Genomic DNA, 13,448 nt, shown 5'->3' with positions numbered 1-13,448 from the left:
TCCATGGGACATGGAAGCACGAAATACAGTACTCAGGTCTCAGTTATAGCCATTAAATACTAAATAACTAGAATAAATACTAAAATAAATAGTAAATAATACTGATCCTCATGATAGACATGCAAACTGATTAACGAATCATTCAATAAAAACCGAGTCAATAAAACTGATTTAGTTCAATAAAACTAATTTAATTCACTGAATAAAGAGAGAACAGGTGCCATAATAAAGTGCTACGGTGCAGTGTGCAGTCCATGCTAGGGAGTGGTAGGGAGGAGCAGCTAGCCATAGCTACGCAAGTGCCTTGGTCAAGGGCAACGGCAGGAAACCTAGCATGCATGTCTTTTGGTGTGGGAGGAACCCAGAGCACCCGCAGGAAACGCTCGCCAGTACGGGGTAGAGAACATGCAAGCTCTACACAGAAAGGCCCCCTGCTGGGGTTTTGGACCCGGGACCTTCTTGCTGTGAGGTAACCGTGCTGCTAACCCACTGTGCCACCGTGTCGCCCGAACAGGGGAAATGTTGAGAGATCATCAGTGTTCATCACACCATTCCTTTTTTTTTATCCACTTATTCTCCCATTTTCTATATTTTTCTCCCATCCCAATTTCGTATCATCCAATTCAACCCTCCCCTGTCACGAACGCTGTTTCTTGCCTCCCACAAGCCGGCTGCAATGTGGACTAAGTCATACATAGCACGAGTCCCCTCCGATACTCGAGGTAACAGCCGTCGCATCTTTTCACCTGCGCGGCTCGATCTTTCAGCGTCGGGGGTCTGGGCTTTGGAGGGGCCCCGACCCCGTCGCTTCTTGATTCTACTGCGCAGGCGCACCAACCGACCTGTAGGAGTCGCTGTCCACAACGCCCGATCCCCACCCTTCAGTTTCCCTCCCCCTAATACGGCCAATGTGTATTAGTACGGACGACCAGCTAAACTGAAAGCAATGTGGAGAGCGGGGCTCGAACAGGAGGCGTCCTGTTCGAGCCTAGTCTCCAGCATTCGTTGCGAGCGCCTTGCCCACTGCGCCACGTAGCCGCCCTATCATCACACCATTCCTAACTGGACTATATACTTGCCCACTGTATTGTTACTTCATTCTAATTAGTGTATATATTTGACAACATCTGCCCAGTCGTACAGCCCTGGCCTATTCCTATTTTTTTTTTTTTTTTTTTTACTTATAATTGTACTACATTCTATTCTATTTTATATCCCATATCATTTTATTCAACCTCTTATTTACAGTTGTACAGCCCTGGCCTATATTTTATTTCATAATTATATTGTTCTATTGTGCTCAACTTAGCTCATATTTCATTTGATTTTACTCCACCTCTTTATTGTATTATTATCCGTCTGTTAATGTCTGTCCGGCGCTAATGTCGCACCGATAAGCAAATTCCTTGTATCTAATGTGAAAACTACTTGGCAATAAAGACCCAACTAGGGATGCTCGATATTGGCTTTTTTACCGATACCGATATACCGATATTGTCCAACTCTTAATTTCCGATACCGATATCAACCGATACCGATATATGTAGAGTTCCCCCCCCAAAAAACGGAATAATTTCAGGTAGCTAACATTACATATCTCTTGTTGTGGAATTAACACAACATTATGCATACTTTTGACAATAAATAAAATCAGAATTTGTTCTTACTTGCTTGCCTGGGTAAATAAAGGTTATAGAAATGTAAAAAAAATAATATATATATATATATATATATATATATATTTTTAAACCGATATTTTCCGATACATTTTAATGCCAATATCGGCCGATAATATCGGACATCCCTAATAAAGACTTTCCTTCCTGTACGGAGCTCAGCGGGAGCAGGGTGTGTGACTCCCTGCAGTGTGTGTGTGTGTGTTTTCCACTGTAGTACACTGTGCCCACCTGTGAACGCATACGTGGGCTCCTCTGTCGGCCTCTGGGGCATCTTCTGCCACCGTCCTTCATCTTTAGTCGCGCTGCCGCCGTCCACGTCCAGCTCTCGCACCGCTAAGATCTCCGACACCGGCACGCTGTGGCACACGCCTGGTTCACAGAAACACACACACACGGGGAGGGAAGTCAATACAATTACCGGGTGGGTGCTGTCATTTGAAATCACTCAAATCGCCATGTTAGCCACTAGTGTTGTCAAAAATATCGAAAAATCGATACATATCGATTCTGAATATTTAAAACGGTTTCAATACTCATTTCCCGAAATATCGATGTTTAGTTATTCATAATTTTTATTTTATTTTTGTATAAGGAAGTTGCATTGTTCATTTCAATACCTGTAATAGTACAGTAGTCCACACACACACATGTGCATTCAGTTAAGTTGGAATATGACTGTAATACAAACAGTTCAGTTTGTCAGGTACATGCAACACAGATTACAGTGTTTATATCTGTCTGCTTGAGAAAATACCATGTTCTGCAAATTATTGAAGTGAGATGAACAGTTATTTTTAAATGTGTGATCTAAAGATAAACAAAGGGTTTTAAAAGTGTTATATTTATCTTCTCTTATAGTACAAGAGAGAAGCTGAGGAGAATCAACCAGCAACAAAAGCTAAATGTATTAAAAAAATATATATATATATATATATATATATATATATATATCTTTTTTTACATTTTAAGATTGAACCTTTTCCCCTGTGGTATCGAAAATGGTATCGAATATCGATACTTTTCAAGGTATCGTATCGAAGTTCGAAATTCCAGTATCGTGACAACACTATTAGCCACAGTGTAATTAGAAATTCCTTTGAGATACATATGTTGTATATATATATATATATATACATACACACATGTATTTTCATCAGACGTCAGAGATCCGGCAGGGTCAACCATCAGCAGTGCCCCTGGATCAGGCAGGGTTTGGGAGTCTTGTTCAAGGATGATTCTGTCCGATTGTATACAGCTGGGTCTGTGTTCATCATAGGCAGTTTGCAATCGTTTTTTTCAAGAGCAAACCCCAAAAAGCAACCATTAAACTGCAATTTAGATGTAAAGCACAACATTGTAATTGAAGAAATGTGTAACCTTACGTCGAAAGTTGGTGTCCTCCTACCACCCATTAAAGATTTACCACGTTCAGAAGGGCTAATATATATAGACTAACTACAACAGGCTAAGAGGAATGCTTTCGATTCAACTCTCTCCATCCAATTAAAACAACAAAACATTGGCAGCAATGACCTCCGTAATGCAGCTTGAAAGTCCTTTGGAAATGGGAGGTTTTATAGAGTCAAGCTGAGCCATAATGTGGTTCCACTAAACAGCAGGAGTGAGGCTTCCACTTCACTCCGGGACAAAAAGCCATTGTTGGGCCTGCATTCACGGTCCTTGGGCCAAACAAGGCAGGCTGGCTGTATCAATTACCCCCACAGATAGCTTTGCGCCAATAAAGTTTAATGTAATGAGCTGGGAGCCGTAATGGAGCAATTGATTTCAGCATTAGGGCAGGTCTGGTAGTGACTGGCTTGAGAGGTGGGAGGAATCGAGCGCAGTTATACGCTGTCGCTGGCAATTATGAGGAAGTAGTAATTGTGAGGGCGATTTTATCAGGAGACGGAAATGAAGGAATGAAAATGGGTCATGTGGCTCTTAGCCAAACGGATGCATTGTTAGGGTCTTAGTCGTCAAACTTCTTTTTGTGGGACTTTTAATGCTGAATGAATCACTTCCTGCCATATGGGAGCAAATCAATTAGTCTACAAATTGATGACTATTAAAATATATTACCATTAATATATTATAATAATTTCTTTAGCAGAGGACAGCCCTGGTAAGGTCTGGTAGAGGAGACGACAAGGTGTTCCCTGTTCATAATTATCCATCTTAGCATTCCTTGTGCACAGAGTTGATGCAAATCCTTTGTACACGAGTTTGAACCATACCTCACACAGGTTTCTGTACCAAACACAGCCCACATTTTGTCTGATGACCTTTGTCTTAGGTCTGCTCGATTATGGTAAAGAAATCATAATGGTTGATTATTAAAACACGATTACACATTGATTTTAGAACATCATATGATGACGACTTTGATTTACCTTTACCATACCTTATTCTCGACCAAAGACTGCCTTTCCATCTTCTAAAAGTTACCAAAGACGTTTCTAAATAAACTACTGTTTGGGCTTGAGGGGCAGAGTGCACTACTACGAAGGAAGGGTGCGCTGCATTTACGACACAAGACAAAATGAGAGTGGCGCGGCATGCGGCACAATAATAGTTTTATCTCAATTATCTTGTTTTCATGATCGTGGGAAGCGAAAATTGTAATTGAAATTAGATTAATCGCCCAGCCCTACTTAATCTATGCTCGTCAAGGGCGGCTAACCTTGTGAATAGATGTGAGCATGTGCGTGTATTGAAAAATGTTTTGAACACGGTGACAACCTGTCGTGACCTTGTCAGCTGTTGTTACTATCAAAACCTTAACATGTCGATGGTAAGTAAGCCCATAACTCAGCTTAGGTGATAGCATGGAGAACAGAGAGAGAGAGAGAGAGAGAGAGAGCATAAAGAGAGAGCGGAGAAAGAGATAGAAAGAGGGAGATACACAGAGATAGTCAGGGACACAGAGAGAGAGAGAGGGTGATACAGAGAGATACAGTGAGACAGAGAGAAAAAGAGACAGGGAGAGACAAAGAGATAGCATGGATATAACACAGAGAGAGAGAGAGAGAGAGAGAGAGACAGAGAGAGATAGGGAGAGAGAGATACACAGTGAGACAGAGATAAAAAGAGACACTTGCACTCGGAAAGCCCCAGCATTATTAAATCCCTCTAAAGGCCTTTCAACTCTGGTCTAAAAGGTATTAATTCAGACAGTGTTTCATGTGCCTTTATCTCAACTCTTGGCTCGTTTATGAAAGCAAACTAACCAGGCTAATGGCCGTCTCAAAGGGCCACAGGTGCAAGAAACTCCAATGCCCTGGGCCTGGAACATCTGAATGAGGAAAAACTGCACTGGGCCAACCTTGACAAAACGCTAGGATACAGTCACCACCAGAGAGCAATTAATGCCATCACCACTGGGACATCCAATCTGCTAACATCTCCCAACAGCCCAATCTTATCAATGTTGGGTTTCATACCATCCTTAAACGGTCAGGTCATAAGGCAAAAACCCAAACCGTAACAGGATCTAGTTAGTCCTGTGACATTGGACGGTTCAGTTTATTTTTCTATAATGTAAACTAGTCTCTCTACAAGCTAGAAACAAAACTCTCCTCTTTGATGTAATCGAGAGACAGAGCTGCACTGATAAGAAATAGGATCCCGTCTGTTTGTTAGCAAGGTTTTAGTGAAAATGCATTTGTTTGTGAAGTACTGAGCATACGACTGGATAAATGAGACTTGGGATCATACTGCACAAGTTGTGAGAGAGTTTGTAAATGGATGTTTTGATATAGTTTTGCTGTTGTTGAACCAAATCTCCATTAACTTCTATCAAGTATTTTTTCACCATGCAGACATGCGAGAATAAAATAAACCAGTCATGAATACAAGGTGACGAGGTGAATTATTGATATAGCCTACTAATTCAAAATTTTCTGTGAAGTGCTTCTTTAACACATTCCCCGCAAAACACGTTGTACGACGGGTTTGCTGATCATGCGAATTCCGCCAATCCACGGCGTACGACGTTATTGAGATCATATTTCATTTTTTCGCCATGGTATTCATAATTCCGCCACCCAGCCTCGGCTGAGACAGTGGGACTCGGCACAACCGTGCAACGCTTCAATACCGCCGCCTGGTGGATGATCGGGCGAGTTACAACCGGAAATGGATCTCTGGTGATCTCGGTGCATCTTTGAAATCCGCCCGGCAGTCACATATTGTTGCGGGACTCTAGACACACATCCGTGTATATGGATCGCTGCTAGTGATGCACGATATATCGGCCGCCGATATAATATCGGCCGATATGGCCGTTTTTTTACACATCGGTATCGGTCCGATATCAAGATAGGGCCGATATTTATATATAAAAAAAAAATTATGTAATTTTCTTTACATGTTTTGGCCTTAAATAGTTTCAAAATATCTGTCATTTCTGAAAATAAGTTACAAAAGTTTAAAAAAAAAATGCGTTTTGGAAAATAGCTCTTTATTTGATTATCATAAAAAAGTGTTTTCTATAGAGAGATATCGACATCGGTAAATATCGGTATCGGCCAGAACAGCAATATTAATATCGGTTATCGGTATCGGCCACAATTTTCACATCGGTGCATCACTAATCGCTGCCATAACTCAATAATCTATATGATTTGGGCGTTTATTGCGCCATACAAACCGGAAATGGATATAGTCGATCGACGTCAAATAAGTGGGATCTTTTTCCTCCAGTCTCATCGGCGAACGATAAGAGGACAGTAACGTTACTTTCAGCTTGATTGTTTATTATTATTAATGCAAACCGCTCTGATCAATATATCACCCATACTACATAAAGCATTTACTGATGATCACGGAATTATAAACGACCCCCCCCCCCTTTCATCCGCGCATGATGAGTCATAACGTTTAGGATCGTATTCAGTTGGATATTTTAATATAGCGTGTATCGCGAATAAACTGCAATCGATAATCTATATTATGCGTTTAGGCCTATAACTAGCGTTCTAGGAATTACTGCAGAAAACGATAAAAACATACTTATATTCTAGACGGTATTTTCGTATGAATATATGAATGAAAACGTATAACGTTCCTACATCCTGAACGATAGATAATCGATGTTGAATGGGCCATAGTAATGTCAATTTAGCAATACAATTTAAAAAGTTATAGCCCTGCAAAGAAGGTGAACATCTCCATAGGCTTCGACTGGTGGCAGTGATCATACATTGATGGATAGAAGCGTGGCAGTTAATGTGTTAAGAGGGACTTGATTTCGACATTAACCAATGATAACGGCAAAATGGAGACTGGCATTGTTGAGGACCAATGAGAATACAGTATATTATGGGAGACGGGCGCTCGTCCATGCTACAGTACCTACACAGCATCACAGCCGGTCAAACGAATGGATAGAGATAAACGTAAGATCCCTCGGCCGACAGTATATCACATCATTTCACTTTTCTTACTCGGATGAACTCTATCGTACCTTAAAATGACATGTGGGCCACATAAATCGCTGAAATAGTCCCAATTTTGTCAAAACAAATCAATCAGGCCTCGGACATCAAGGACACCTAATGATCCCTCCCCCTTAATTGACTGATATGAATCCCCGTCTCCTGAGCCATTCAGCCATTGTGTAGTGTGATGTGTGCCTGGTGCCAGTGTATGGCAGCCATTGAACCTGCATAGCCCAAGGTTGGGTGCTACCAGTGGTGGTGAAGGAGGCAATTTCCACCCTACATTGTCTATGTTCCCCGGGTCCTATGTTCCCCGATTGATTGATTGATTGAAAATTTTAGACCACCAGCCCTGATTCCAAACTCTTAACATTAACCAACTTCGAAAGAGGGCCTAAGCTTAACCAGTTCAAAACAAGGCAGACATTAATAATTAATAAAATAATAATTTATAAAATTTTCAATAAATTAATCAATCAATCGGGGAACATAGGACCCGGGGAAAACATAGGACATTTACATTTACATTTACATTTAGTCATTTAGCTGACGCTTTTATCCAAAGCGACTTACAAGTTCTGTACGACAAGCCATCAGGAAGGGCACAACTCTATCAGCTGAGCAACAATGTTCATCAAAGTGTTGAGTGCTACAGTGTAGGTTAGTTTATTAGGACAAGTGCATGACAGTACGGTTAGTTAGGGTTAGATTTTTTTTTTTTTTTTTTTTTTTTTTTTTTTTTTTTAATTCAGATAATGGTTGAAGAAGTGCGTCTTTAGTCGACGGCGAAAGATTGGACGTGATTCGGCTGTCCTAACTGGGGTGGGTAGTTCATTCCACCATTGTGGGGCAAGGACTGAGAATAGGCGACTTCTCTTTGATGACCCTCCCGGAGCTTGGATAGGAGTAGGTCTGAGGCGGCCAGAAGATGCAGAGCGTAGGGGTCTTGAGGGTGTGTAGTTAGAGACCATTGACCGGAGGTAGGCGGGAGCGGTTCCCTTTGCCGCACGGTATGCTAGGTCGAGGGCCTTGAAGCGGATTCGTGCAGCAATGGGGAGCCAGTGCAGGTCCCTAAGAAGTGGGGTGACATGGGCCGACTTCGGTAGGTTTGAGATCAGGCGGGCCGCTGCGTTCTGAATGAGTTGAAGAGGCTTAGTGGCAGTGGCCGGGAGGCCAGCGAGCAGTGCATTGCAGTAGTCGAGGCGGGAGATGACTGTTGATTGGACGAGGAGTTGGGTGGCTTCTTTTGTCAGGAAGGGGCGTATCCTTCTGACGTTGCTCAGGAGGAATCGGCAGGTTCTGGTCGTCGCTGCGATGTGAGCAGAGAAGTTCAACTGGTCGTCGAGGACAACACCAAGGTTCTTGGCGGTCGGGGACGCAGTCACAGCTGCATTCTCGACTGTGATTGAAAGGTCGGTTAGGGGGGAGGATTTGGCCGGCAGGTGGAGCAATTCTGTTTTGCTTAGGTTCAGTTTGAGGTGGTTGGACGTCATCCAGGCTGAGATGTCGGACAGACAGGCCGAGATCCGCACAGAGACGTGGATATCTGAGGGAGGGAAGGAGAGGAAGAGTTGAGTATCGTCGGCATAACAATGGTAGGAGAAGCCATGAGACGTGATAATGTTACCCAGTGATTTAGTGTAGAGGGAGAAGAGAAGGGGTCCTAAAACCGAGCCCTGGGGGACACCCGTCCGCAGGGGGCGGGTGGCCGACAGGGTCCCTCTCCATGACACTTGGTAGGAGCGGTCATTGAGGTATGATGACAGCCATGTCAGCGCAGAGCCAGCCACTCCCATTCCTGCGAGGGCCGCAAGGAGGATCTGGTGGTTGACTGTGTCGAAGGCTGCAGATAGATCTAGGAGAATCAGGACAGAGGAGAGGCCTTTCGCTTTTGCTAAGTGAAGTGCCTCTGTGACCGCAATGAGGGCTGTCTCTGTGGAGTGACCAGTCCTGAAGCCTGACTGATTAGGGTCTAGGAGGTCATTCTGTAAGAGATAAGTAGTAAGTTGGTTGGATACAGCACGTTCAAGTGTTTTAGAAAGGAAGGAGAGAAGAGAGACAGGACGGTAGTTGCCTATGACAGTAGGGTTCAGGGTTGGTTTTTTTATGAGCGGCGTGACTCTGGCTTGTTTTAGGGAGGTGGGGACCACCCCCGAGTTGAGTGAGGAGTTGATGGTTGCAGTTAGGAATGGGAGGATGTCTGGTGCTATGGTCTGGAGGAGTGGGGAGGGTAGCTGGTCCAGCTGGCAAGTAGTCGGACGGTTTGACGTTACCAGTGTCAGGGTCTCTGCTTCTGTAATGGGGGAGAAAGATGACAGAGTGAAGGATGAGGTTCTCGATTCAGCATTTGGAATGGGTGGGGGTTGGGAGAAGGAGCTGCGGATGTTCTCCACTTTTTCCTCAAAGAAGATCGCAAAGTCTTCGGCAGAGAAAGATGAGGGAGGGGGGGGTGGGGGGGGAGTGAGGAGGGAGGACATGGTAGCATGCAGTTTGCGAAGATTCTTGGCAGAGGCCTCGATCCTATGGTGGAAGAAAGAAGCTTTGGCATTAGTGATGGTTTTGGAGAATGTTAACAAGAGGTTGTGATATGTGTCGATGTCAGCAGTGAGGCGTGACTTTCTATACTTCCTTTCAGCTGCTCTCAGGACCTGTCTTTGTTCTCTCACTGGATCTGTCAGCCATGGACTGGGTGGGGAACGGCGGGCAGGTTTCTCAACGAGGGGACAGAGCTTGTCGAAGGAGGTTGCAAGGGCTGAAAGGAGGGTGGAGGTTGCCATCTCTGTGGAGAGAGCAGAGAAGGTGTCACTCAAAGGTAGAGCGGATAGTATGTCAGAGGAGAGGGTGGAGGGGGATAGGGAGGGCAGGTTGCGTCTGAGTGAGACTGTTTGAGTTGGGGTGAAGACCTTTCGGTTAAGCATGAGAGTTAGTGAGAAGGATATGAAGGAATGGTCAGATACATGTAGGGGAGTTACCGTGGTGTTAATGATGCTGGAGTTACGGGAAAATATGAGATCCAAGGAGTTGCCTGCTTTGTGGGTGGGAGGCATGGGAGTGGGAGTCAGGTCAAACGATTGTAGGAGGGAGACTACTATGACTGACTGAGATGAGTCAGGCAGGTTGAAGTCGCCCAGTAGAAGGAGAGGGGTACCATCTTCCGGTAAGGAGCTAAGAAGCATGTCCAGCTCATCTGTGAAGTGATCGAGCGGACCTGGAGGGCGGTAGAGTGTAACAATGGTGAGATTGAAAGGATTAGAGACAGATACTGCATGATATTCGAGAGAGGAGAGTGACAGTTCTGGGAGTGGTGTTACGTTTGTAGCCCATGAAGGAGATGTCATGAGGGCAGTGCCTCCACCCCGTCTGGAAGGTCGAGGTGTGTGAGTGAAGTTATAGTTTGTAGATAATGCTGCAGGTGTTGATGAGTTATTGGGGGTTATCCAGGTCTCAGTTAGAGCCAGGAGCTGCAGATTTAGACTATGGGCGTAGGCAGTAATGAAGTCAGCTTTCTTGACTGCTGATTGACAATTCCATAAGCCTCCCCGTACTGTGACAGGTGTATTAGTGGCTGTGGGAGGGTAGGAGAGATTAGCCGGGTTACTAGCAAACTGGCGTGGATGGGTAGAGTCAGTTCTGGAGGAGCAGATTGTGGATATAGGTATGAGACACATTGTATTGTCGAGAGTGGCAGGGAGGAAGTAGAGAAATAGCAGTGTGGGAGGGAAATATAGGATTATGGTGTACTTAGCACTGGGTGGATCACTCGGCGGTTAACTCCAGGATAACTCCTCCTCTTTGTCCCTCTTCGTTTCTCGACGCTTCGCTGACGCTACACCAGCAAGCCTTTAAATCACTATCACTAATTAGTGCTGTCTTAACACCTGGCCCTTAATGGGGGCACTTAACAAAACAAAATGGCCGTTTTAAACACGCCCCTTTAATCAAGTCAGCTGGTTCCTCACTTTTAAGATTCACTAATAGACTTAAAATGGCTTACCCTAGTTTTCAGTATAAAGCAATGTTTCTCAGTGAGAGTGTCCTGTCCTTCCTTAACAGAGCCCAGTACAGAGTGACTTCAACACAGTGTGGACCTCTGCTTTTAAACAGGGCAGGCTCTTAATGGCTCACTCAGCAAATCAGATGCTACTAGTAAACAGGAAACAGTCCCTTAATGGGGGCACTTAACTAAACAAAATGGCTGTTTTAAACACGCCCCTTTAATCAAGTCAGCTGGTTCCTCACTTTTAAGATTCACTAATAGACTTAAAATGGCTTACCCTAGTTTTCAGTATAAAGCAATGTTTCTCAGTGAGAGTGTCCTGTCCTTCCTTAACAGAGCCCAGTACTATGTTCCCCAGGACCCGGGGAACATAGGGATGATCCTGTGGGGAGCACTTTGAGTGTCTAGAAAAGCGCTATATAAATGTAATGATCATTCATTCATTCAAAACGTCAACAGAGAGTCTGTCTGCTCGCATGTTGATTAGAGCGTTCAAAACTTTATTTTCACTTATTATTGCATTCGAGTGAGCATGGCAGCGTCCAGAGAGCAGACAAGACTCTGGACCATTTCAACAACGTCAGGGAGAGTGAGGGGCCCGGATTTCATGTTTACGGTACCATAGGATGAGATGAGATTGGCCACCGACATTGTTCCTGGGAGTAGAAAATTGTGGAATTTTGGTATACAAGAAAATGCTATTTCAGCGTTGTTTTCAGCATGTATTGGTACAAGACATCTAGAGGCACGAGGCAACAAGACGGAAAAGTCACGTTTCACTTCATGGCTTACATGGATTACAGTATTGAGAGACCTACTTGGATACAATCAAGTTAAAATGAGCACATCAGCAGAAACAGAGAGAAAGTAAATAAAATAAAAGTTCAAAATGTTAAGTACAACCATAGCCTACACAATTACGCCTATGTTACCGTTCGTCAAGACATTTGACTCCTGTGTGTGTGTGTTTAACGTCATATAACCAAATCTATAGTGCCTTTATGTTGGTTGCATCCATTTGTTGTATTTGTGTAAAATTGTGTAAAAAGGGGAATCATTCACATCAGTCAGTATGTAACACTTTTCCATTTGTCATGCGCCTAGGTCACTGATGAATGAGTCATTCTGATGCACCACAATCGCTTACATAAGACTAAGCCCTGGGGCGGGCAGCCTCTGTGAAACCTCACACGCCTCAATGCCCTGAAAATGCTACCGCTACTAGCCTATCCAATGACAGGAGGCCAGGAGACTAGAATAGGCTAATGGCAGGGTATGTATCAGTTTTCTAGATACAGAGAGAAAGAAATAATGCGCCAGAATGGAATTCCACTGACAAAGTCCTACTGTATAATAGTGAACCAAAAGAGGACTAGATAAGTGGAGGAAAGCAAGCAAGAGATGACCTACAAATACAATACAGGCGTTTTTTCCAGCACATGATTCGACTGCATCGTTCATGACACCCTGCCTGTGGTGACTACCGTTACGGTTGGTTTAGATGTTATTTAATGAGTTACCCGAAGGACATGACTGCTCTGCCACTGTTGTTGTCCAAGTACAGGTAGCTGGCGTGAAAAGGCATTAGGAGGTCCAATCAAATGAAATGATGACACCGGGAGTCCGGGACAGGTTCACATGACACAAGGTTCACATCATGACACAAAGAGTTACATAACAGGGAACAGGCTAGAGGTCAGTCAGACCTGGGATTACATCACACTGTAAAGTAGGGCTGTACCGAATGTAATTTTTTAACATTCAAAGCCTCTATTGAAGTATTCGAACTTAATCAAACTATATCCTCAAATTGAATAAAGTGATTAATCTGATTAAATTAGTATTTTTTTTTTTTTTTATCAACTTTCTTTAATGAATATAACTCATCAGTTTCGTCAACATAAATAATCCAATACGGGCACGGTTGGTACGAAAGTGATGGGGACGTCTTATCGTATAATATTAGTGTAGCCTAATCTTTATCTGCAACTGTGAAAAAAAAAACATTGGTTTAAACAGAATGAATAATACCCACATACATTTTTTTTTTTTTTCTTAAAAATAAAATAATGTTGATTTAGAATTCGAATTCAACAATATGATCGAAGCTTCGAAGCATTCGGTACAGCCCTACTGTAAAGTCACTTGTGTAGAGCTCATTACACCCTAGAGCTGTAGAGTGTAGATCTCATTACACACTAGAGCTGTAGAGTGTAGAGCTCCCTACACTGGGGCGAGAGTGGCTCAGGAGGTAGAGCAGTCGTCTGGTTCGATTCCCGCTTCTCCCGGGCAGCATGTCGAAGTGTCCTTGAGCAAGACACTTAACCTGCTCAA

At 43.6% G+C, this 13,448-nt stretch overlaps 1 protein-coding gene across 1 annotated transcript in view; it reads right to left on the bottom strand.

Moving 5' to 3' along the window:
* The window catches only part of LOC311245671 (ceramide kinase-like), a 66,194-nt gene that overhangs the window by 29,976 nt on the left and 22,770 nt on the right, over window positions 1–13,448 (bottom strand). Inside the window, exon 2 of the mRNA XM_084335608.1 lies at window positions 1,908–2,048. Within this exon, the coding sequence (XP_084191734.1) occupies window positions 1,908–2,048 (141 nt within the window). The remainder of the gene's footprint in view (window positions 1–1,907; window positions 2,049–13,448) is intronic.

This window comes from Notolepis coatsorum (genome assembly GCF_963971535.1).
Source record: "Notolepis coatsorum genome assembly, chromosome: 18".
NCBI classification, from domain to species: domain Eukaryota; kingdom Metazoa; phylum Chordata; class Actinopteri; order Aulopiformes; family Paralepididae; genus Notolepis; species Notolepis coatsorum.
Note: the sequence above shows the minus strand (reverse complement) of the source record. Positions and strands in the feature narration are given on the sequence as shown.